General features: G+C 40.6%; 1 protein-coding gene across 2 annotated transcripts in view; it reads right to left on the bottom strand.

Annotated features, from left to right (window-relative positions):
* MFS3 (major facilitator superfamily transporter 3) overlaps positions 1 to 26,249 on the bottom strand; it is a 353,439-nt gene that overhangs the window by 127,284 nt on the left and 199,906 nt on the right. For both annotated transcript variants that reach the window (XM_067138452.2, XM_067138451.2), the window contains exon 2: positions 9,806 to 9,999. In XM_067138452.2, the coding sequence (XP_066994553.2) occupies positions 9,806 to 9,999 (194 nt within the window). The remainder of the gene's footprint in view (positions 1 to 9,805; positions 10,000 to 26,249) is intronic.

Below are 26,249 nucleotides of genomic sequence, written 5' to 3'. Positions count from 1 at the left end.
TCCACTAACACTGCCTTGAGGAATTCTCCTCTTAATTATTACAAGGTGTTAAATTACATATGGTAGCTGAGGCCGTAGGTAATGATGATAATAACAACCATAATATTTTCCTGGCAAATTTCTCCACGGAACGGAAAAACATAGAATCAAGGATATGTTTTTGGGCTTAGAAGACGAGAGAGAGAGTACAGAATCTTTGGTTATCTTATGATAGACAGGGATACAGACTCCACCCACAGGGGAGATAAAGAGTCCCGATAAATCTAGGCTCCCTGAGTGTCAATACCAGACGGGCAACCTATGACTGAGTTCTAATTAATTTTGCCACGCAAACACCACATAAGTTTACTTGCTTACATCGTACAACTCTCCGCCTCTGTGGTGTAGTGGTTTGTGTGTTTATCTGCCACCCTCGGAGGCCTGGGTTCGATCCCCGGCAGTGCCATGAAATTTGAAAAGTGGTACGGGGACTGGAATAGGGTTCACTCAGCCTCGGGAGGTCAACCATCCTCGAAGCGGTTTTCTGTGCTTTCTCACTTCTCCTCAAGGCAAATGCCGGGTTGGTACCTAACGGCCGATTCCTTCCTCTCACAAGGCCCCTGTTCAGCATAGCAGGTGAGGCCGCTTGGGCGAGGTGCTGGTCCTCGTTCCCAGTTGTATCCCAAGACCCAAAGTCTCACGCTTCAGGATACTGCCCTTGAGGCGGCAGAGGCGGGATCCCTCGCTGAGTCCGAAGGAAAATACCAACCCTGAAGGGTAAACGGATTGAGAAAGAAAGAACATCGTACAACACGGAGTGTTTTCACCCTGATAAATTCTAACTACCTCTTTCGGACTTGAACACTCGACACTCTACCACCGATTTAAAGACGGAGATGATTACTGTTACAATCAAAGAAAGTGACCCAATATCTCCATCACAGAGCCCTAAGTAATGTGCATTTAATTACAGCAGGTAGAACTATCAATTAATCAATCAATACTGATCTGATCGCCCAGGTGGCAGATTCCCTATCTGTTGCTTTCCTAGCCTTTTCCTAAATGATTTCAAAGAAATTGGAAATTTATTGAACGTCTCCCTTGGTAAGTTATTCCAATCCCTAACTCCCCTTCCTATAAATGAGTATTTGCCCCCAGTTTGTCCCCTTGAATTCCAACTTTATCTTCATTATGTGATCTTTCCTACTTTTATAAACGCCACTCAAACTTATTCGTCTACTAATGTCATTCCACGCCATCTCTCCACTGACAGCTCGAAACATACCACTTAGTCGAGCAGCTTTTCTTCTTTCTCTCAATTCTTCCCAACCCAAACTTTGCAACATTTTTGTAACGCTACTCTTTTGTCTGAAATCACCCAGAACAAATCGAGCTGCTTTTCTTTGGATTTTTTCCAGTTCTTGAATGAAGTAATCCTGGTGAGGGTCTCATACACTGGAACCATACTCTAGTTGGGGTCTTACCAGAGACTTATATGCCCTCTCCTTTACATCCTTACTACAACCCCTAAACACTCTCATAACCATGTGCAGAGATCTGTACCCTTTATTTACAATCCCATTTATGTGATTACCCCAATGAAGATCTTTCCTTATATTAACACCTAGATACTTACAATGATCCCCAAAAGGAACTTTCACCCCATCAACGCAGTAATTAAAACTGAGAGGACTTTTCTATTTGTGAAACTCACAACCTGACTTTTAACCCGTTTATCAACATACCACTGCCTGTTGACCATCTCACAACATTTTCGATATCACGTTGCAGTTGCTCACAATCTTGTAACTTATTTATCACTCTATAGAGAATAACATCATCCGCAAAAAGCCTTACCTCTGATTCCACTCTTTTACTCATATCATTTATATATATAAGAAAACATAAAGGTCCGATAATACTGCCTTGAGGAATTCCCCTCTTAATTATTACAGGGTCTGATAAAGCCTCACCTACTCTAATTCTCTGAGATCTATTTTCTAGAAATATAGGAACCCTTTCAGTCACTCTTTTGTCTAGTCCAATTACACTCATTTTTGCCTGTAGTCTCCCATGATCCACCCTATCAAATGCTTTAGACAGGTCAATCGCGATACAGTCCATTTGACCTCCAGAATCCAAGATATCTGCTATATCTTGCTGAAATCCTACAAGTTGAGCTTCAGTGGAATAACCTTTCCTAAAACCGAATTACCTTCTATCGAACCAGTTATTAATTTCAGAAACATGTCTAATATAATCAGAAAGAATGCCTTCCCAAAGCTTACATACAATGCATGTCAAACTTTCTGGCCTGTAATTTTCAGCTTTATGTCTATCACCCTTTACTTTATACACAGGGGCTACAATAGCAACTCTCCATTCATCTATTGCAATATATTATCATGTTATACAAGGTATTGTAAATTTCAACCGCCCAATGTCGTCATCCACACGGCCCACAGCCGTAGATCTTAGACTTATACCACTTTCATTGGTTTCATTTTTCAGTAACTACATAGCTGTAACTTACTCGGGTAGCCGATACGGAAGTTTCAGCAAAAATTATTTATTCGATTACAACACCAAAAAGTATACCAAGAAAATTGAATCAAAACTATTCAAATACAACTCGAAAAATTACAAACCGCACAACTGATAAGCCTAGTCTCTCGTGCAAAGAGATCTCGTATACAGTATAAGTGAGCTGACTGATTGTTACTACATCAACTTCTTGTTGCAATTATACACTGTTGTCGAAAAATGTATGACAAAAGTTAATGTTCAAGAAAATGTGTGCATAATACGATCTCTGGTGTGCTACACATCAAGAAAGTGTCGTTTTAGAACTAAAATGTGGTGTTTTGATATCAGTTTTAATTACTATAATTATTATAAATGATTTGGTGCAGGTCTTTTGTGAGGAGCATGTCACGGTGTTGCGAGCTGTGCTGTGTTACACTCAACACAATTACGACTGCTGCTAGATACAACCAAATGACAATTGGACCATGTTATGCATCACTAGACCAAGCGCCATTTTGTAAAAATCAGTATTTGTGCGCATTCTGTTGAGAAACAACATAACTTAAATGGACAAAAATCACCGTACATGTCCTAGTAACAGTTTCCTTAAAATATGTGAAAAATCTAAGTGCAAATTTACCTATGTTTGATTTTGTGTTTTACATCACGAAACCAAAAGCGATAAGCCAATGTTTAAGGTAATGGGACCAGTAGATGACACTTTAAGGGAAATTTCAGACACAAATATTCATATTGAATTTCATGTAGGGTGAACTATTACATTTATTATTGATTTGTTTACTTCAGTAATCCCTTTACATAAAAATATAATGAAAGTAATAAATGGATTCTTTCCCAACTATAAAATCGAACAAGAAAAACAGGTATGACAAGTCACCGGTAGATGGCATCTGTCTTTAGCCATTGCGCCAGTAGTTGACACATCATGACACCAGTTGTTGACAGTTTGTTTATAAAAAGTTACTAACCCACAAACTTTTCATTATTCATGTATAGAAAACTTTAAATAAAGGGAATACAAAGCAATACTGAAACAAGGTTATATCATTGAACCAGATATCTTAAAATGTGCGATATTTATTAATTTCTGATATTCGATAGTGTCCTCTGTTAGTGTACAATTTGGGGCTTGAAATCACTTCCTTTATATCTTCCTTATCATACCAACACATTGGCCACTTCCATACATTAATTCCTGTCACGGCCATTACTTTGATATATGCCCGATTTGTATCTAACTTCTAAATAATTCCAGAATAATATTCACCCTCATAATCACATATCACATAAGCTCCCTTACGTAAATTCGTTGGGGCACTTGTCAAAACACGTTCTTCTGATTCACTGTCATTTTCTGGAATTTCAGTCAACTTAAGCCCCTTCTTGGCTTTTTTCATTTCTAATTCAGCACATTTTTTCTTTATAGTTGCTCTTTCTCCTTTCAATCTCTCTGCTTCATCTTTTGCTTTTTGCTTCCTTTCCTGGAATAACTGCCAATCTTTTGATACCACAACACTTGGAATTTTTTCTTTCTTTCTTTTTGGTGTTGTTGAAGGTAGTTCTTTAGGGTAAAATAACGCTCGTTTGAAGGGAGAAGGGACATTGCTTGTGGAACATTCTGCACCAATAGCATTGGTATGATGATACCTATTGTCCTCAAGTGAAGGTTGCAGTGTTGGAGTGATTGAAATATTTTCAGTTGGATATAGATTCTGTGTTGATGTTGAGGAGATGGGCTGAAGATCTGATGATGATCCTTGAGTTGGTGACTGAGTTGTGGAAGGAGAAACCTCTGACAATGACAGTTCATTTTGAGGTACCGGTATATGTGCTGTGTTTTCCTTTGCAACTGCCAGAATAGTAACTTGATTCATGACAGTAGGTGTGGGATCAAGCACTGGTATGTCCTTATAGATTACTAATGGGCTGTTCATCATGGGAGGTGAGTGGACTTCAACAATTTCCACCAACTTCCTCCACAATAAAAATAAGTTTCTGTCCTCTTCTTTAATGACTTCTATCCAGCTGCCACAGTTTTTTTTCTGCTTGAAGTATTCAATTTTACTTCCACCAATTTGTTTTTCCATTACTTCTATGGCTACTTGGTATTCATGCCACATGCTGCTGGGTTGCTGAAACACTCAGACTTCTTCCTTCCCTTCAGTGGAAGAAATCTTAGAAAAATCAATGGCGTTTGGATGCTTTGGATGCGTATGCTTAATTCCTGGTGCCTCTTCATGAACGATGTGTACCAGGATTTGCTAGGTTTACCATCAGTAAACGGATTGTCATGCTTTAATTCGTGCACTAACCGTTGCACGCTCACTAAGCGTTCGGTTTTTTGTTATTGGGAAACCAGCTTTTCCCATTTTCACTATCCAGTCATTCTTCATTTAGAACACTTGGTGGGTCCATTTTTCTTCTGAAAGGCGTTTGTTCACTCTTGCATTTTTTTGCAAATGTTCATCAATGTTACACGTGGAACACAAAATCAAGTAGCTGCAGTGGTATATGGTGTGTCCTTCTTAACTGCTTCGATGGCATTTTGCATTGACTCCAAGGAGTATTTAAAAAGTGATCCTTTCCCCCTGGCAGGCATGATAAGATAGATACAGGACTCTGAAATTAATAACAAAAGCAATGTTTAGCTCAGAGCATGACCTGCAAATTGAACATACCTTCAACAAACTGTAGCAACTGAGCTATAACATTACTTTATCAGAAATGTATATATGGAATGCACTTAAACACATATGTACCTAAATTTGATGACGTTTAACAAATTCTGTTAATTCCGACTGAAGTTAAATAGATCAAAACAGGCCATACCCTCTGTCCTAAGTGTGCGTATAACCGTGTCATGATTTATAGGCGTACATAGACTGCTATTTATCATTAATGTAATATTCCATCACCTTTTAGTTTTCCTTTCCTTCCTACAATATAATTTACCAATTAGAGATTGATATGAACTACTGTTTTCACCAGAATTTGCTATCACATTGAAGTATACACATTCAGGCTCTCATGTCAACTACTAGACCCATGAGGTCTTGTGGACGGGTTGAGAAGATGGCATACCTTGCCAACTACTAGTCCACTAGGTATATCAGGGACCAATAGATGACACTAACAATATATTTCTTCAGTCGTAGTTATAACTTCCGAATATGCTAATATTACACTCCCCAAAGAATGTATTTGGTAAAAATGAATCAAATGACCAAGGTACAACAAAACCCTGCCCAGCAACATATCTGTATTGTTACTTCCTCGTTAACACTAACTTTAAGCAGACGCCATTTTTACATCTAATGCTCATACGGCTCTTTATAAAACCTCCTTGGAAATATGGAGAAGGTACTAATATATTTCACTTTATTTCATATGCTGCACTCTGGAATCATAGAAGGGAACTATTGATTGAAAACGATTATAACTTCCCTTACAAGCTTAAGAATTGGTTTAACATCTGCAAGTGCCATCTACTGGTCCACTGTCATCTACTGGTCCTTTTACCTTAATTATGCAACAGTAGACCAAGCGCCTTTTACCGGTCTGTGGTCTAGTGATGCTAAACGAAACAGGTGGCTGCACTGGTTCACAACAGACCAGACAACATCAGCTGTGTAGTGTTTACTAACCTAGTATGTTGTTACTGTGCATGTTTACATGGTAAACGATTGTGCTGTCGTATTTCCTACATTATGGTACCAGTAATGGAGGCTATCAGAGCAAGAACCGAACGCATTGTAACAAATGCAATAAGCATTTCTAATAACTATGAGGTTTTACAGGTAAGAAAACGAACTATTTTGGAAACTCACCCCACGCTAGAAAAGATTACTTTGCGCTACGTTCTCCCAGGACACAGTTTTTTGCCCAACGACAGCAATTTTGGAGACATAGAGTGCGCGTTGAAGCTACAACAACAGTTGTACACTGTGAATGACTATATGAATGTGATGAAAGTACGTCGTAGAAAGAATGCTTTGGCTGTTCACAGAATGGAACAGAAAGAATTCTTTGGAACACAAATGCTGGAAAAACAGATAACAAACCGTAAAGTTGACATGGAAAATCCCAAAATAAACTGGCTGAAAACGAGAGAACTTGAAATCAGAAAAGACAAACCTCTAAGCATTTTCATGAAGAGTGACTTTGACCAGGACACTGGAGATAAATTAAATATTCAAAGAAAAGGAAAGAGGAACTTTTGCGCAACCAGTTCATTTGAGTGAACACTTAATTCAACTGTGACCAGGAGGGAAACCAATTTCAAAACCTAAACTTGAAGACTTGAAGTCTCTTCTGCTGCTGATTCCAGAAGATGCCAGACCAATGTATCGGTCTTTTCTCACCGATAATAGTGTGGAAGACGATATTGATGGGTTCAATGGACAACTTGACTTTGAAATAGAAAGTGAATAATGACAGATTTTGATTTCATTTATGTTTCTTTCTTAAATTTTGTTTAGTTACTGAGCAGTATTGTGTTTTATGCTAAGTAGTGAAAAACACTTCCAATGGCACCTTTTAATTTTAGGGGTTTTGTTTGTTTGTAAGATTAATCAAGTATCTTTCGCTATAATTCAATTTTTACAGTATTGTGATTCAAGCCAGGTAATAAAAAGCTTTAAAGTGTAAAATACATAATATCCGGGTTCATTTTGGATTTGTTGTTGTCTTGTAAGCTTTATTATTTCCATTTTTATTCAGTTGTTTTACATTACATTACTATGTTTTGTGCCAATTAGTAAAGAACAAAGTACTTTTTATTGCAAAATTGTGCGTGTTATTGCTATTCCCTCACACTACCGGTAAGAAAAGGAATTTCTACAAAAGTCTTGAGAGCAAAAATAACCGACTTATTTCATAATTCCATAACGTTAAATTGTAGATTTCACAAATGATTTGTATCTTAGGTAATGTAATTTACAACTTCATTTACGATTAGGTGTCCAATATAGTGAAATGATTATTTATTTATTGAACTGTAAATTTCAGAAACGTCGTGTAGTTTACTTATGCTTTATCACAGACTAGTCCAAATGCACTGTTTAGTTATGCATAACGCAACCAAAGGACTTAAAAGAAACTTAGTCTGTTGATGCAAAACAAAAATGCACAATCAAACAACAAACGTAAATAGACTAACCGCCATTTTATTTATTTTTAGCGTTGTTTGATAAGTAATTAGGTTGAGGTTTTACAAAAGAGTTCAAAAATAATAATTCTTACTTACTGCAAAAAATTGCGAAAATTGAACAATAAATGGATTTTTAATCGACTGGAAACTTTGAGCTCAATTATCTCAGAATGGTGTTTTGGCGCTTAGTCTAGTGATGCATAACATGGTCCAATTCCTCTACGTACAAATTGTAAAAACGAATTATTTCGACTGATTTTACAAAACCGCCCTGATCATTCCCGTGCAGAGTGACATTAGGCAAGGTATATGTTTATTTTCTTTTTATGCTAGTGACTTTATGTCGCACCGACACGATGGGATAGGAAAGGCCTAGGAGTTGGAAGGAAGCGACCGTGGCCTTAATGAAGGTACAGCCTGGTGTAAAATGGGAAACCATGGAAAACTATCTTCAGGGCTGCTGACAGTGGGATTCGAACTCACTATCTCCCGGACGCAAGCTCACAGCTGCGCGCCCCTAACCGCACGGTTAACTCGCCCGGTATATGTTAGTTTGAGAGGAGTCTGCGGGACCCCTTAAAGGTCCGCGCCCGCCTGCACTGCAGGCCCTGCAGGCGCTAACGTTACGCCCCTGGCAAGAGGATATAGTTGTGCTGGCAAACCAACTAGGTCGTAATCAAGAGAAGTTTCATTGACCCTGCTGTCGGCCTGTCGGCGCTGCTATGAAATTCAGTGCATTACGTGTATTTGGGTATACGCCAGTGATTATTGCAAGATTCCCTAGTTATTCTTAGCGTTCATCAGTCGTTTCGTATGGCAGGGCTATTACTGGTATCACTACAAACATCTGCAGTTTCCTAAAATGCTTCAAACAGTGTCAGTGACACTGGTTAAAAAGTATATACCGTACTCTACATCGGCTTACCACAGGGTTCCAACTTGGGACCTCTTTACTCATGATCTTCATTAATGACCTCCTCCGACTTGTTAAACATTCACAACCGAGCTCGATAGCTGCAGTCGCTTAAGTGCGGCCAGTATCCAGTATTCGGGAGATAGTAGGTTCGAACCCCACTGTCGGCAGCCCTGAAAATGGTTTTCTGTGGTTTCCCATTTTCACACCAGGCAAATGCTGGGGCTGTACCTTAATTAAGGCCACGGCCGCTTCCTTCCCACTCCTAGCCCTTTCCTATCTCATCGTCGCCGTAAGACCTATCTGTGTCGGTGCGACGTAAAACAACTAGCCAAAACATTCACACATTTTCTTTTATATGCTGATGATTTAAAATTATACAAAACTATTACTGCTTGCGGGGATTCATTGAAACTAAAAATAAATATGAGCAATATATATGTGTGATCAACGATCGAAAGATGAACTCGGTAAAGGTTTTAGGGCTCATAAAGCATAGCACAATGTCTTTCAAAACGCACCCGTACACTGACCACTCAATATAATACATTTCTTCGAAATAAGGTTGAATACGCTTGTGTTGTGCAGCAGGCGCATTACAAATACCTAGTATTGAAAATGATATTCATTTTTGAAAAGCTTTTTACCATAAGAGGCATAAAAGTTCGGCTCTGATGGGAAAAGTCTCTTAAAAACATAATCCAGAAATTTAAGTTCCCAGGAAGAAGTTAATCATCAAGCATTTCTGTATAATATAATAAAGGTTTATAATACATGATAAAGAAGTACTGAGAAGACCGCAGAGCCCGAACAATCCCTTCAAAGAGACCTGAACGACGGACTGACTAAAGTGATCCTATGCGGTCATAAAAAAGAAGAAGAAGATGATGATAAAGAATTTGCTTGCTGAGATGAACTTCAGAGAGAAATAATCTCATTTTAGGGCACGCGTAGAGTATTTCTGTAGATAATCTAGAATTGTTACTGATAATATTACTTCAGTGTTCTAATTAAATTTCAATAAGTAATCACTACTTGAAGATGTTCCGTTAATCTACGACTGGCTCATTTGATTTGGTTTTCTCTTCTTTCTGTCTCTTTATATTGTTTGCTAGTGTTCTATGTGAGCAATATGTATTGTCTTTCGCAACTGGGGCTAAGTTCTGTAAAACACATACACATTTACATTTCTAGAGACAGATATTTATTGTACTTACAAGAGTCGCATGCGCACTCTCGTCTTCGGGGCATTCGCTTGCGCTGGACTTATTACTGTAGCCTTCTCGTCCTTTGAGGTAAGTGTGATTCACCATCGCGACGATCGCCACACTCAAGTTTACCTTCAGGCCATAGATAATAGCAAAACTTATGGCAGCCAAGACAGCGAACAGATAGCGAGCCGGAATGATACCTGCAAATAGAGTCAAACTTAGAAAAATAAAGGGAACAAGCAGGTAGATTGGCATCAGTTGGGTCCACTGCTTAAGACAAGATAACATACCCTGGTGTCAGCCAGTCAGTCAGTCCACCACATTTACACAGCGTAGTCTTAAAGTCACACAATCCATCCATAAACAAAGCAAACTAATAATTGAATCGGTTATTGGAAAAAGGAAGAAAGTCCAAGGAACCCTGTTTTGAAAAAACTGGAAAAAACTGAATAGCATTCATATTATTGGTCCTGGAGTTTTGTGATACATTGCAAAGTTGTAAAGCTATGCATCAGGAACATTATGACAGCCAGATAGAGGGCATTTTCACAACTGATTAAAAGTAATTTGAGGTAGAAAGCCTTGGACATTCTTCCTTTTTCCAACAATTCAAAATTTCGAAGGTACTGAAAACTATTTTAAGAGAAACACTCGTTTATGTCACCGTAACCAATTAGTTTATTGCATATAAATCCACAACACATACAAGGAATACTTCCTCGCTCGGCACATACCACTCAACATTGCAATTCCTTACATGAAAACATTTTGTTTTCATTGTCCTAATCAATTTCTACATCAGACTGATCATCACTTCTGGTTGACCACTGAACAATATTGTTGTAAAATCCCTGATACTCTGAAGGAATGTACTTGATGATTTTCTGAACATCTTCGATTTTCTTGCGGTTCAGAGGAACTACTTCTTTGTATGCTTTGTCCTCAGGACCTATAGGTATTTCTAGTCCCTTAAGAAGCCTGAAGGAGCTGAAGTTTATTCTATCAATAAACTCCGATGCACATATGTAGCCTGGTAGCTCTGGTTTGTAGATTAAATGTCTATAGCTTGCAAGAGAGAATTTAACATTCATTTGGCTATCCAAGGCAGTACAACTTCTCTTGAAATATGGTGGCCACCACTGCTTAAATTAGACTATATCTTCATATTCCATGACTTTGGCTTGAAATGCATGAGGCTTCTTTCTACAATTCACTAGAATTTCAACATACTGTTCAACTGAATACACCTTGTCTCGTCTTCGTAATACTCTTTTGATGAAAGAAAAATCCCTGTCACATGGCAAGAAAGAGTGGCCTCGTATTGGAAAATAATGTTGAATTGTTTGAAATTTTCCAATCATGGTAAGATACATAAAAAATCGAACAACAGTGTTGTTCCTGTTTTGTCCAGCACAGGAATAACTTAAAAGGTAAAGTTCTCTGTGTCAGGAAGTCTACGTAAATAATCATACAAAAAGGTGCACCCTCGTTTGGGCCGAGTTGGAAAAGATCTAATATGTTTGTCTATCTTGAGAATAACATCTGGTTTTGGAGTATTCCCTCTATTGAGGTGTCGTCCCCTATTATCATTTGGAAACTGACCATTAACGAGTACCGGTAGTGTTGTTAAGCGAAAAATAGCTTTATCACTTATAACATGTAAACTTGAATAAGCTTTCCGGCACACAGGCAACTTCTCAGAATCCTTCATAGCATAAAATGTAAATGTATCCTTTTTCACAAATCTTGGTTCCTCTTTTCTACTTCTTCTTCTTGCTACTGGTGTATACTCTATCAGTCCCATAAGGTACAAATCTGTCTCTTTATAGTTCTGCCATCATACATTGTAGAGATAATAGTCATTTGCTGCTCCTCCGTAATTCTGTCAAAACACTTCTTTGGGCAACTGCAAGAAACAAATAAGAGAAAGATATTACGAAAATATAAGCAAAGTTATTGTACATATAAATTATATCCATATATCCATAATAAACAACATTATCACACATAAGGGCAAAATCCTTTTAAACGATAACCGAGTTCCACAAATACCATCGAGTTATAGATACTGTTGAAATAACGAAAACTACACGGTACTTACCGACATTGAGGTCCAGTAGATTTTGGCGGTACAATAACACCTTTCGAAATAATGTATTGCTGGCCCAAGGACTTCGTTCTCTTGCGTTCCTCTTTGCTATAAGCAGCTGTATTTCTAATGCATTTTCTTCTTGGTAGCACTTGATCATCAACAGACTCACTTTCGCTCATTTTAACGCTATTCGTCACTATAATATTTCTAAACTTACTGTTTTTCACCAGCAATAAATTGCAAATGGCAGTGAATAAGTCATCCAACACCAACAGAATAAGAACACTCTCTCCTCGTAAGATTGCGCTCCCGTACAGTGGCACTGTTCACGGCAGTGAGTGGAACAAAGACGAAAGTCCGGACAATCTTCCCTTTTCCATTCACCCGAAACTATGATGGCCCACAGATCGCAGCGTTTTACACGGACATTCATCCTTTATCTACCAATTGACGCGTCCATGTATCACGAGCAAATTGTATATCCCAGCTTAAATTTGAGAAAATTGGACATTCTTCCTTTTTCCAATCACTGATTCAATTATATATGCATATATAGATGGCCTATGGCAATTGTTAGAAATGCCCTACGTCAATGTCTTCACAGGCTCAATGCATTTTTTAAAGTTTGCTTAATATTTCTAGTAGGGTAACTGAGATTAATTTTAATGGCTTGTTGCCTCCGTTTGAGGCCTGGTGCAGGTCTTTCGAGCTGACGGTCCATTGTCGACGTGCACGTCTGTAAAGAAGAGGTCCTGCCTAAGATGAATTCTAATGTTGAAGTCGACATAAACACTCAGTCTCCAAACCAGTTAAAATCCTCGACCCGGCCGGGAATCGAAGCCGGGTCTCATGAACCAAAGGCGAGCACTAATGGATCCGGACAACTGAACTTATATAGTGATGTTATTTAGTTTATTTTCCGGGTTGAACCGTGTTGTTGTTGTCTGTACGTCACGTACAGTTTGCCGACGTTTCGAATACATTGCAGTATTTTCCTACTGTGACGTAGTACTAATTGATGCCACGAGAGAACAACTTTTTTTTTTTTTTTTTTGCTAGGGGCTTTACGTCGCACCGACACAGATAGGTCTTATGGCGACGATGGGATAGGAAAGGCCTAGGAGTTGGAAGGAAGCGGCCGTGGCCTTAATTAAGGTACAGCCCCAGCATTTGCCTGGTGTGAAAATGGGAAACCACGGAAAACCATCTTCAGGGCTGCCGATAGTGGGATTCGAACCTACTATCTCCCGGATGCAAGCTCACAGCCGCGCGCCTCTACGCGCACGGCCAACTCGCCCGGTGAGAGAACAACTAAACCGATTACAACGTGCTATGAACTCGTGTATTAGATTTATCTTTTCCTTACGCTATGATGTTCATGTTATCCCTTATTATCGACAACTTTCCCTTCTAAAATTTGAACAATATAGAAACCTCCACGTGGCAGTATTAATCTTTCGAGTATTAAAAGAGAATATCCCATACTAGTTATCTTCACAACTCAATTTCCTATCCTCTTTCCACCAGTATAACACACGCTCTGGCAGTACACTTGCTATCCCTCTCAGCAGGTCAGCAGCATTTAGCCGTTCCTTTGTTGCAAATGAAGCTAGAATATGGAATTCTCTCCCCCACAACATTAGAGCCATAAAATCCTTAAATTCCTTCAAGTTGTCTTGCCTTGAGCATCTCCTCGATGTGTGCCGCCAGGCTGAATGAATCTGGTAGAGTGAATGTGTGTATGAATGTACGATTACTGTGCTTATGGTATTTAGTGTCAATCAACTTTTAATTTGTAACGATAGTTTTAAGACATGACTAAGAATATTTATAGAGTTTATGTTATTTTGTTTCATATTTTGTTTCTAGTTTGCAATGGTAGTTTTAAGATAAGATTATGAATATTGCTCTCAGATGTACAATGTTAATGAAGTGTGGTTAAGTGTAAGAGAGGACCATGAGTCCTAACTTCGCCACTACAAATAAATAAATAAATAAATAAATAAATAAATATTCTTTGTCAAGGCGACTGAAATACCCCTACACGATCCGAGATAGTCGGTCTCCCAGTCACTTCTTATATAGTGATGCTTCGATATTACGTCTAAGTTCATCAGTGTACAGGGATTGAGGTGACCCCTCGGGTAGAAGCCAAGACGGCTTCACGAGAAATCAATGCAGTACGTGACCATCTCCGTACTGAAAATGAAAGATACTGCCGATACATTCAACATCATAACACAACAAGCAGTGACATCTGAATCTCCCTATATGAAGTTTATTCTTCTTGGCCTTAGGGTCGGCAGTAGTGTGGACTTTGCTCAGTTTTACGGCCGGATGCCCTTCCTGATTCAATGCATTGCGTAGTCTGTGGTGGTTGGTAGTATGGTGTGTTGTATGCAGGATGAAGACGAATCCACTCATGCAGTCCCAGGGCTAGATGGCAATTCATATCTCCGGCCAGGAATCGAACCCGCACCTCTCTGAACCGAAGGACAGTAGGCTGACTATTCAGCCAAGAAACCGGACTTACAAAAATTCTAAATAGCAGTCTCACGACTCATTACGATATCTCAGCGATAACCAGAGATGCTCCGCTCTCCTCAACCCTTAAGGATGTAAAAAACCAAACCAAACCCCATGGCACTACAGCCCTTGAAGGACCTTGGCCTACCAAGCAACCGCTGCTCAGCCCGAAGGCCTGCAGATTGCGAGGTGTCGTGTGGTCAGCACGACGAATCCTCTCGGTTAAGGATGTAAGAACACGAAAAATGGGAAATGTTTCGTGGTGGTGGTGGTGGTGGTAGTGGTGATTTTTGTTTTAAGAGAAAGTACAGCTGGGTAACAATCCTCTCTAAAAATGTAAGTGGAAAATAAATTTAAAATAAAACAAAATTATTTATCTAACGATGGAATTTCGAAATGATTTACAAAAAATGTACTGTACTAAGCCGAAAGAGTTCCCTGAGTAACAGTACACTTGAAATGTATGCCCTTGATTAATTCACCCTCACACATAAAGCGAATGACGAGATCAGCATTAGCCGCATCATCGCTAATATGAATTCGAGTATCTCCCGCACGTCGAGGCTTCGTCTTAAGCCAGACACATCGGCGCCCTCTGTGAGGATGTAGGCCACGGTGAAGTCGGCACCACCAGAACACACCGGGGGGGGGGGGGTCTTCCCTTTTTAGGCGATAAGAGTGCGTAGATCGTCCGTAACCTATGCTCAGCCTACACAATTCTATGGCCTTTCTCCGTGAAAGCCGGAAAGAGGACCGTCACACGGCAGATGTATTCTTAATTGTTCTCAGCTTGTTGGAAGTTCGGATAGCTAGTCACTTCGATTCCCAGGAAGCCAAGGTGGTTCGACATAGCTGATAACAAATATCTCTAGCAGGTACATTCATAGGCCTTGGAGGTAAAAGTACCGCTTCCTTTGCAGCTTCATCCGCAACATTTCTCGCAATCCCTACGTGGCTTGGAAGCCACGCGAAAGTGATTCTAGTGCCAACATCACATAACCTGGCTAAAATGTCATGAATCTGCTGTACCAGTGAGAGTTGCAAGAAAGAGGTGTCAATAGACTGCAGAAAACATAACGAGTCGGTTCACATGAGAAAATGGTTTCTTTCGTCACCCAGTGCAAACTGCAGAGCTTCTAAGATGGCGAAAATCTCTGCAATATACATGCTACATACACTAGGAAGCGACATCTTCATGCTTATAATATCGGTGACAAAGGAACAACCTATATTTTCTCCGATCTTAGAACCATCCGTGAAGACATATCTTGCGGGCGGATACTGGTGAACGAAGTCCTGGAAATACATCCGATGAACAGATGCTTGCGTGTTTACACCTTGTGTTACGGATTAGATCTAGACGTTTATCCTGGTCGTGGAACTAACCACGGAGGTACCTCGCTAGAAGTCCGCTCAAGACAACTACCGATAGCTACATCTAACTCATGACACAACTATCAATTCGAATCCCAACCGGCCGTGTGGCATTCAGCCGGTCTTGGTACCTTCGGTGGTATTGGGTACTAAAGATGCTTTGATAGCTTGGTTGTAGTGGCACTTGGCAGCGTACGTGAAGAGTATCAGCTGCCTCCTTTTTCGTAAAGGTGGAACTCCCGCTTCAGCGAGTAGGCTGGGAATGGAGCTAGTACGAAAAGCTTTCTAAAAGATTCAGCGTAAATCTTGATGCTGAACCATAAGTCGCAATACCATAGTTCATTCGGGAGAGGACTGTTGCCGTGTAGAAACGTAGCAGTACCGCACGGTCTGCCCCCCACGAAATGCTGCTGAGAGATTTAAGTGTGTTACGTCTTAACCTTAAGCTAACAGGATGTGGGGCTGCCACGTTAGTCTCTTATCAAAATGGAGACCCAGGAACATGCAAGTGTCTACCACTTGTAAGACACTGTTTCGCAAGCGGAGCACTGGTTCAGGATGCAGAAGCCGACGTCGACAGAAGTGTACAACTGAGGTTTTCGCCGCTGAAAATCGAAAACTATGTTGCAGGGCCAACCTGTCGACTCTATTAGAAGTTTGCTGTAGCTGTCTCTCAGTAAACGCCATCCTTCCGGAACTGTAATGTAGTACTAAATCGTCTACATACAGAGATGGAACGACTGCGAGCCTAGCAGTGGCAACTATGCCGTTGATGGCAATTGCGAACTGCGTGACACTCGATACATATCCCTGTGCTACTCAATTTTCTTGAACGTAATAATGAGATAATGCATTCCCTACTCAGACTCGAAAGAGCCGGAAGGACATGAAGTTCTCAATAAACGTTGGTAAATTTTCCCGAAATACCCACTGGTGTAGTGTGGAGAGAATCCCATATCGCCAGGTAGCATCGTAATCTTTCTCCAGGTCAAAATACAGAGTGATAGGTCGCTGGTTGCTGTGATAGTTAATTTGCTATGGCGCTTGATCGCGTTGAGAGGTCGCGTTAAATTCTATAGCGCTTGTTTGCATTGGTATTCCTCGCGTTGTGACAGACAGGCCATATTTTGAGATGGAGCAATTGGTAGATCTGCTTCTTATTTTGTTCTATTTGTTGAAAGTGGAAGATTCTAATTCTACATGTTTGATGCCGAAAAAAGAAGTGATGATCCGTTATTTATATCTGCCTGTAGAATCTGCGTTTATTGACTACTATATGCGGTGGCTGTAAGGAGAGATGGTAGCTGCATATTACACGGTACGGAAAACCATATGTACGATAGCAAGGCCGAGTACTTCGCTGAGATACAAAAGGGGAATGTGAAGTAAAGGAGAACTCCAAGAGAGAAGGTAACCACGGACATCTCCTCATGATGTTTCTCTGGATATCCTAAGAACCTACGTAGGCAATTTTTTCTCATATACAGTACAAAAGAAAAGCAAAAAAGAAGTCTCGCTTAAGGAATAAGTAATTCAGCTATGTTAGAACTAAATTAAAGAGAAACCAAGTTAACGTAATGTAGGAGTAAATTTTTAGCCGAAATGAAATGTTATTACGACCTGCCTGGGTTCACTTTCAGATTATATAAGATTTAAAGGCTGGTTTGAGGGAGTTAAATAGGCTCAAGTAACATTCCCGACCTTCCTGCAGGTGTTTTCCGAAGTTTCCCTTCTTAAATTCCAGACAAATGCTGCGATGATACCTAACACGCAGTACATACGACAATAAAAGAATCTTCCTACGTTCTTAGGATGCCCAGAGAAACACCATGAGGGGATACCCATGGTTTCCTTATCTTTTGGAGCTTGTTACTTCATGTTTCCCTTCTCTACGTCAGCCAAGTACTCTGCCTTACTCCAGTCGGTGAACTATATCATTATACCCACCTTACAAACCGTAAAGAACACAACAGACACTAAGTTGGTCCAAATACATAAAACGGTGTATACATCTCTTCCCTCCTTGAAGAGGCTAAATAATCCTTTTAAATTAACAGCAAAGGTTGTCCAGGCTCTTATTATTTCCTTTACTTAACTACTGTGACTTTGTACTTACTGACCTAGCAAAAGACCAGTGATGGGAATAATACAAAGTAAAAGCAATATGGACTGAATCACAGTTACAGTTACTGAGAAATACTTTACTCAATTACAATTATTGCTAATTACTTTTCCAACAAGTAATCAGTAAAATTAACAGTAAAACTGCAATTACAATATTACCTCTCAGAACGCGAGTCTTTAGGAAAGCAACGACCTTTTTTCCACATAGGACATCCTTGGATGTTCTAGGAAGGAAGAAACCGGATGGCTCCTCAGGACATGCCGTCTATTGTAAGCTTACTCACACAAATCGCTACCTCAGATTCTCACCACGGCCCAGCACAAAAACAGGGCATTCTCACGTGGCACTCACCACGAGAGCAACACGAATTTTTGAGCCATCAAATATCCAGGAGAAGGTGGACACACTCGAAGTCACGTTCAAGGGTAATGGTTAAAACGATGTACAGATTCATAGAGCCCTGCATCCCAGAGGGACAACTAAGCAAAAGCTCACAGAAAGAAGAAGTGAAGGGAACTGCCTATCTGCCTTACATTCACAATACTACAGAGAGAATTGCCACGGTCCTCCGCAAGCACAATATAAAAACCGTGTTTGGCACCGTCACTAAAATTGCTCACAGTGTAGGTAAAAGCAAAGACAAATTGTTCCTACTATTACACCCTGGGATGTACAAAATTCCCTGTACTTGCGGCAAGGTATACATTGGCCAAACATACCGGTCCATTGGGACTTGCATCAAGAAACACCAAATACTGTAAATACCGTCTCAACCAGCCAGACAAATCAGCAATAGCTGAGCATGCCTTATCATCGGGTCATGGTGTCGTGTTCCAAGATGTTCGAGATCTTACCCACACTAAACATTACAGGTCTAGGATTATACGGGAAGCTGTGAAAATACGTAAAATCCTAACAATTTCAACAGGAACACTGGCTATCAATTGAGTAATACCTGGTTGCCAGCCATTAAAGATTTACGTAGGTAGTTCCCTTCCCTGTCCCTTCAAAATTGTTATTTCGTTTTGGTGGTTTCCAAATTCGTACGTTCCTCATCGCCTGATGTTTCATTGCAGGCTTGTATCAGTCCGTCTCAACACAGCACATAAAAACAAGGAGGGTTATGAAGTGTGCAGTAGGACTCCTTAAAAAAAATCGTCTTCTCAGGATCGGTATGCGATTAAATTACACGTCTGCTTGTAAAGTTATCAGTGCTTTTGTAGTACTTTATAGCCTAAGTTGTCAAGAGGTCTAGACAACAAGACGATCACTTGGAGGGGGTTAGGACGTTCCAGTCCAGGCACAAAAAAAAAAACTGCAAATCCTTTACGACAAATTCACCTGAACAGACTTTGTGATGACTGAATAAAAATGAAATATAAGACGAATGGTATGGCCATCAAACAAAGTTGTGCTTTTTATTTAGGCTGAAGTCTGTGGATAAACCATAATAAAGTTCCAGTCATAATTTACAATAAAACTATCACTGTTTACTTTGGAAAAGTTCTGCTCGTCTCCCAGGCCTTCAATACCACTTGTGAGAGGCGAATACTTAATTTACAGAGAGTTTTATTTTTCCCCACACCTCAAGCTCCAGTTCCCGGACTTCAAGTTTGAGCTTCCTTTTTAAAAGGTACTATCTCTTGTGTATCGTCCGGCTCCATGGCTAAATGGTTAGCGTGCTGGCCTCAGGTTACAGGGGTCCCGGGTTCGATTCCCGGCAGGGAATGGTTAATTTCGCTGGGGCTGGGTGTATGTGTCGTCTTCCTCATCATTTCATCCTCATCACGACGCGCAGGTCGCCTACGGGAGTCAATTCAAAAGACCTGTATCTGGCGAGCCGAACTTGTCCTCGGACACTCCCGGCACTAAAAGCCATGCACAATTTCATTTCATTTTTTCTTATGTATCATCTGAATGCTGAACAATTACTCGCTAGTCAACAGCGCCTATAAAAAGGAGAAATGTAAGATAAAAGTTGAATAAAGATCTACCGTTAAGCCACGTATAACAATTTATTTAGCCTACGTTATGATTCTATAAGTATAAAGTCATAGAAAGAAGTCGCAGTCAAGAGACGAAAGAAGGGGCGTTAGGGATTGGAACAACTTACCAAGGGAGATGTTCAATAAATATCCAATTTCTTTGAAATCATTTAAGAAAAGACTAGGAAAACAAGAGATAACGAATCTATCACCTGGGCGACTGTCCTAAATGCAGATCAGTATTGATTGATTGATTGATTGATTGATTGATTGATTGATTGATTGATTGATTAGAATTACATAATTTTCAGCATACATCTAGTCTTTTGGCCATAGGTCTACTATCTTTCAAATCCGCCAAATTTTCACTGGTGGAAGTTCTCATGGATGTACAAAGATAGGCTACAGATATTAAATGGCCTTTTTTCTTGCCATGCGGACAGCATGCGCCGCGGCCATACAAAAATGCCTCTCGAAGGGAGTGTGGCCACGTCAGCGAAGTGAATATTGCAGTTGTCTTTGTCATACAATAAGAAGTTCAACATTAAATTTAAAGTAAGTTTTGTTTGAAACATTTTTCTAAATAAACCTGACCATCTTCAGAAAGAAAGAAACCTTTCTCAAGCCCCTCTTAACCTCCATTCTCTTATGGGGTCAGTTCACTGTCATGTTCCTCGAACCGTCACCATCAGGAAATACTGTTCACATGAACGGATGGCACATACCGGACAGCTGTTGGAGCAAGGGCGTAGCGAACGTAATACGAGCCCGCCTGCCAAATTAAAAATTTGGGCCCCCTCAAATAAAATGTTAAACCTCTGAATAATTTAATATACATTTAATTACAGCAGATAGAAGTAATGCAGTATCTGTATACGATCTCAGGTGCACTAAACGTCAAGAAAGTATCATTTCCTAACTAGAATATGATATTCTGGTATTAATTTTTATTGCTGTAATTATTTTTTAATAATTTGATGCGGGTCTTTCCTGAGGAGCGTGTCACGGTGTGGCAACAGAGGGCAAGGGCAAGCATTGTGTAGAATCCCGATCACAAGAATTCCGGGTGGAAAAGGAAACAGTTAACCTTTGGGCGAAGATTTGGCCAACCCTGAGGACGAAGGAGAAGTAACCAAGACAACGTGGCATGTGTTTGTCTTCCAGGAGATGTGACTTGCGACGTTGCGCACTCAGAGGCCACTCCCAACTCCATGTTTTCGGGAACTGATTAAGATGTTTCTATGGTTAAACATTCTGGCTATACTAACTTTTCCTAATCAAGGAAAACATTAATTAATTGTAATTTAATTGCGAAGAAGTGTGCACGAGGTAATCCTATCCCAATATATGGCCATTTAACTGTTTGATCAGCGCCGACAATAACTTCATAGGAACGGTTTTCCAAACGCCCTTGCGTCTCTGATAATGATAATTATTTAATGCTAGGTTATTTTTACTTTGGTTTTTGAGGATAACAATTATTATTAGTAGTAGTAGTCGTAGTAGTAGTATTTAACAGGGCCTATTTTGACGAAAATAAGGGTAATTCTTTCTTGCAGTGGTTGGGGGCGGTGTCATTTGATAATGAAGTCATAGACGAGACCACTAACATTTCAGTCAGACCTCGCACACAAGAATTACAAAGAAACTGGAGAATTTGACCCTCAATGAGATGACATACAAATTACGTCTCTTTCCTTAAAGGAGGCGTGTAGTTCCTCCCTTCATTCTTCTCCCCCTTCATTGTCGAGCCAGTGGGACGTGTGGGCAAGCGGGGACGCAAGTACATTTCCCTCCGCGTGTGTTTCGTTCATGCTAGATATTCTCGTACTTCCATTTCCTCCACCTCCCCTCATTCTTCAGAATTAACGCTTCTGACAGATGTGACGTATGAGAGAGAGTGTAAGCAGGTACTGGGTAGGTCTGAGGGCTGTACTGATTTCTTGCCCGAAATGAATATTTCGAGTGTACAGCTGTGTTGTGTTACGCTCGGTACAATAACTGCTGCTAGATGCAACCAAGAGGCAATTCTTCTATGTACAAATTGTAAAAAAACAAACTATTTCGACTGATCCTACAAATCTGTCCAGATCCTTTCCGTGCAGAGGGACATTAGGCTAGATATTTTTAATTTTTTTGCGAGGAGTTTTGGAAGCCTCTTACATGCCCGGACCCGCAGGCTCTTAATGTTACGTTCCTGTGTTAGGGACTGGTGTGCTGGAATAATGGGCATCAGTGTGTCACATGAAAACATCGCCCAGATCGTCACACCTCCACCAGCCAGCCTCCCCCCTCCCCTTTCCCTGCAACCACGTGCCATAGCCTCCGATGGAAATCGGCGTACACGTGGTCGGCCGTCTACGTGATGAAACAAGAATCTGGATTCATTGGCCCCAGAAAACCTGTTTCCAATTATCCACAGTCCAGTGGCGATGATTTTGTGTCCACCTCACGCGCTGCTTTCGGTTGTGTGCAAATTCAGTAGCGTAGCCAGGATCGGCCGATGGGGGAGGGTTATAGTTACAAAATGATGGCATGCACGACTTGTCATTACAAGGGCACTGATATAAGTGAATTACAGATCTGTTGGTCCTACAATTATGTCACTGAATGTTTATTTAGGTTATTGTCATTTTCTGCTTATTTTCTTGTTGTGAAAGTTAAATGAAGGGGGATTCTAACCCCCAGTAACCCCTCCCCCCAGGGCACGCCCCAGTGTGCAATAACCATTTGGGTTGACTCCGCAGTCCCATGCGCGAAACACTGGCCTATCATCAGTTCTATCTGTGCCCTATTTCATAAAATCTTACAAGTTTACCAATTTGTCCGGCTCCATGGCTAAATGGTTAGCGTGCAGGAATTTAGTCACAGGGGTCGCGAGTTCGATTCCCGGCAGGGTCGGGAATTTTAACCATCATTGGTTAATTTCGCTGGCACGGGGACTGGGTGTATGTGTGGTCTTCATCATCATTTCATCCTCATCACGGCCTGCAGGTCGCCTACAGGTGTCAAATTTAAAGACCTGCACCTGGCGACCCGAACATGTCCTCGGACACTCCCGGCACTAAAAGCCATACGCCATTTTTCTTTTTTGTTTGTCATGACAGTTTTGTAGATTTGTACGACAATTCTACAAATGTCTGTTTCATAAAACTGTTGGACTGAGAGGTAAAAGTCTGACATATTTGTCATACTGTAGGCTATATGTAGTCATATGTCATTAGCTCATTACTCTTTGCCATATTTACAAATTTGTAGAATTGTCATTGCAGAAGTGACAGATAATGTAACCTGTAATGTGTATGTAACTTGGGAGTTTATTTTCGTGAATGTTTTGTGGTTTAAATTCTCTTGTGGATAATGTACTCCAGTAACAGCAGTAGTGAGAGTAGTGAAGAAATGTAAATGAGACCACGCCGGATTTTTACGCAAATAATTAACCTAACCTTCAATTTCAGTGACTATTCATCGCACCCAAAAATCGATATCGCTCTTCAGAGCCATCTAGAGGGTAATGTGTTGTTGCGTCCGACATACAATTGTCGCGTTTATGAAACAAGTCCTTTAAGTTCGACAAGTTACTGTATTTTGCCTGTCAAGTAAGGGAAACTTGTAACATTTATGAAACATAAAATTGCAATGACATATTTATACATTTGTCAGATCTGACATAATTGTCGACATTTTCGCACCTGTCGAGTTTTATGAAATAGGGCCCTGGTGGCGATTTCTCGAACTGTGGCCCCGCGGTCGCTCCAAACAACCATGGCCTCTGGCATCAATGAGCCGCTTTCGAAGCACAGCTTGACGACGCGTCGTTGTTTGTCCATCGTTGCACCACTTTCGATACGCCCTCACAACAGCGGCACGAGAGCAACCCACAAGACGGAGAGATGGCCACTTTCTCAGTCTGACGCCGGAGACGCTAATGTACAGTGTGGCATGTCACGTGTTACATTCCCCACTCTAGGCGTGCTAAATATTTACATCAACAACAACATCGTCCAACAAGTGTTTTCCATCAAATATCTTGGAACTCTAGTGAACCAGCATTGTGATTCAAAATGTGAAATCATATCCAGGATTGGACAAGCAAAAAATATGTTCAATACCATGAGGACCTTATTCACCAGCCGAGAACTCAAGCTCCAGCTCAGAGTTCGAATGCTACGTTGTTATGTCTTTTCTGTCCTTCTGTATGGTTTCCAAGGGTGGACGCTCAGCCCTTTATTGGAGAAGCGGACTGAATCTTTTGAAATGTACTTATAGAGAAGAATACTCCGAATATCTTGGGTAGAAAAGAAAACAAATGAAGAAGTCCTCAACATCTTGAACAAGAAGAAAGATCTTATCATAACCATCAAGGAGCGTAAGCACAGCTACCTCGGGCACGTCATGAGAGGTGAACGATATGAACTTCTCCGATTGATCATTCAAGGGAAGATTGATGGGAAAAGATCTGTGGGAAGACGGAGAAATTCCTGGCTGAAAGACTTGCGGCGGTGGCATGGACATACGTCGATGAAATCTTCCGTGCTGCCGTTTCACGTGTAATCATAATCAATTGGATCGCCAACCTTCGGAGGGAGACGGCGTCATAAGAATAAGAAGAATAAGAAGTGTTAATCGGTGCACATAACATTAAAACTAGTGGAACAACTGTTCTCAACTACAGCCACTCAATCGCTACCGGTCCGCATTTAGAGCAGTCGCCTAGGTGGCAGATTCCCTATCTGTTGTTTTCCTAGCCTTTTCTTAAATGACTGCAAAGAAATTGGAAATTTATTGAACATCTCCCTTGGTAAGTTATTCCAATCCCTAACTCCCCTTCATATAGGTAAAGGAATGTTTGCCCCAATTTGTCCTCTTGAATTCCAACTTTATCTTCATATTGTGATCTTTCCTAAAGACACCCCTTAAACTTATTCATCTACTAATGTCATTCCATGACAGCTCGGAACATACCACTTAGTTGAGCAGCTTATCTTCTTTCTCCCAAGTCTTCCAAGCCCAAATTTTTCAACATTTTTGTAATGCTACTCTTTTGTCTGAAATCACCCAGAACAAATCGAGCTGCTTTCTTTGGATTTTTCCAGTTCTTGAATTAAGTAAACTTGGTGACGGTCCCATGCACTGGAACCATACTCTATTTGGGGTCTTACCAGAGACTTATATGCCCTCTCCTTTACATCCTTACTACAATCCCTAAACACCCTCATAACCATGTGCAGAGATCTGTACCCTTAATTTACCATCATATTTATGTGATTACCCCAATGAAGATCTTTCCTTATATTTATGCCTAGGTATTTACAATGATCCCCAAAGAGAACTTTTCAACCTTCTTTTCCAGCGCTATGACAAATTAACAATTCACTAAAATATATTTTTTCCATGTATATCCGATTGAAATAGCTTTCACTTTACTACACTGCCTAAGGTTAAATGTTATTTTTATATTAATTCGTCATATAAATACTCCTGACACAGAAAGTGATGTCTGAATATTTTAAAGTCCCCGATTACAAGCAGAACCGAAAATCAGGGACGCCTTGGCTAGATACATGAAGGCATGTTTTAACAGATGCATTACATACACCTGCATTATAGACTGTTATGTAAATATTAACTAAGTGCCTACCGAGCGAGTGGCTGGGAGGTTTGGGTCACGCAACTGTCAGCTTGCATTCGGGAGATAGTGGTTTCAAACCCCACTGACGGCAGCCCTGAAGATGATTTTTTGTGGTTACCTATTTTCATACTAAGCAAATTAATTAAGGCCACGGCCGCTTCCTTCCCACTCCTAGCCCGTTCCTACCTCATCGTAAGACCTACGTGTGTCGGTGCGACGTAAAAAAAACAAACAACAACTAAGCGCCTCCAACTAGCTCAGTGGCTTTGTGTAGTTCCACACCGCAACCACCGTCACCTTCTGCCTCTGTTGCCCTCCATCCTCCTCCATTCGCCTTGCATGAGGGCGCTTTATGCGAACATCGAGTTCATTCCTTCTGCACGTTTACTGCACTGGTGTAGTGGATAAATTTGTATTAAAGAGTAAGACCTTCCCAGTTATTTGGGACCGAATGAGTTGGCCGTGCGGTTAGGGAGGCGTAACTGTGAGCTTGCATTCGGAAGATGATGAGTACGAACCCCACCGTCGGCAGTCCTTAAGATGGTTTTCCGTGTTTTCCCATTTTCACACCAACCAAATGCTGAGGCTGTGGCTTGATTTAGGCCCCGGCTGCTGTCATTCTAATCCTTGAGTCACCGCAAACCTTCCTTGTGTTGGTGCGACGTAGAATTATTAACATGAAGTGAGCCTAGTTTTACGGTTGGATGCCCAATCCA

This window comes from Anabrus simplex, chromosome 1 (assembly GCF_040414725.1).
Source record: "Anabrus simplex isolate iqAnaSimp1 chromosome 1, ASM4041472v1, whole genome shotgun sequence".
NCBI lineage: Eukaryota > Metazoa > Arthropoda > Insecta > Orthoptera > Tettigoniidae > Anabrus > Anabrus simplex.
The sequence above is the reverse complement of the archived record's forward strand: the minus strand, read 5'-3'. Positions and strand labels throughout refer to the sequence as shown.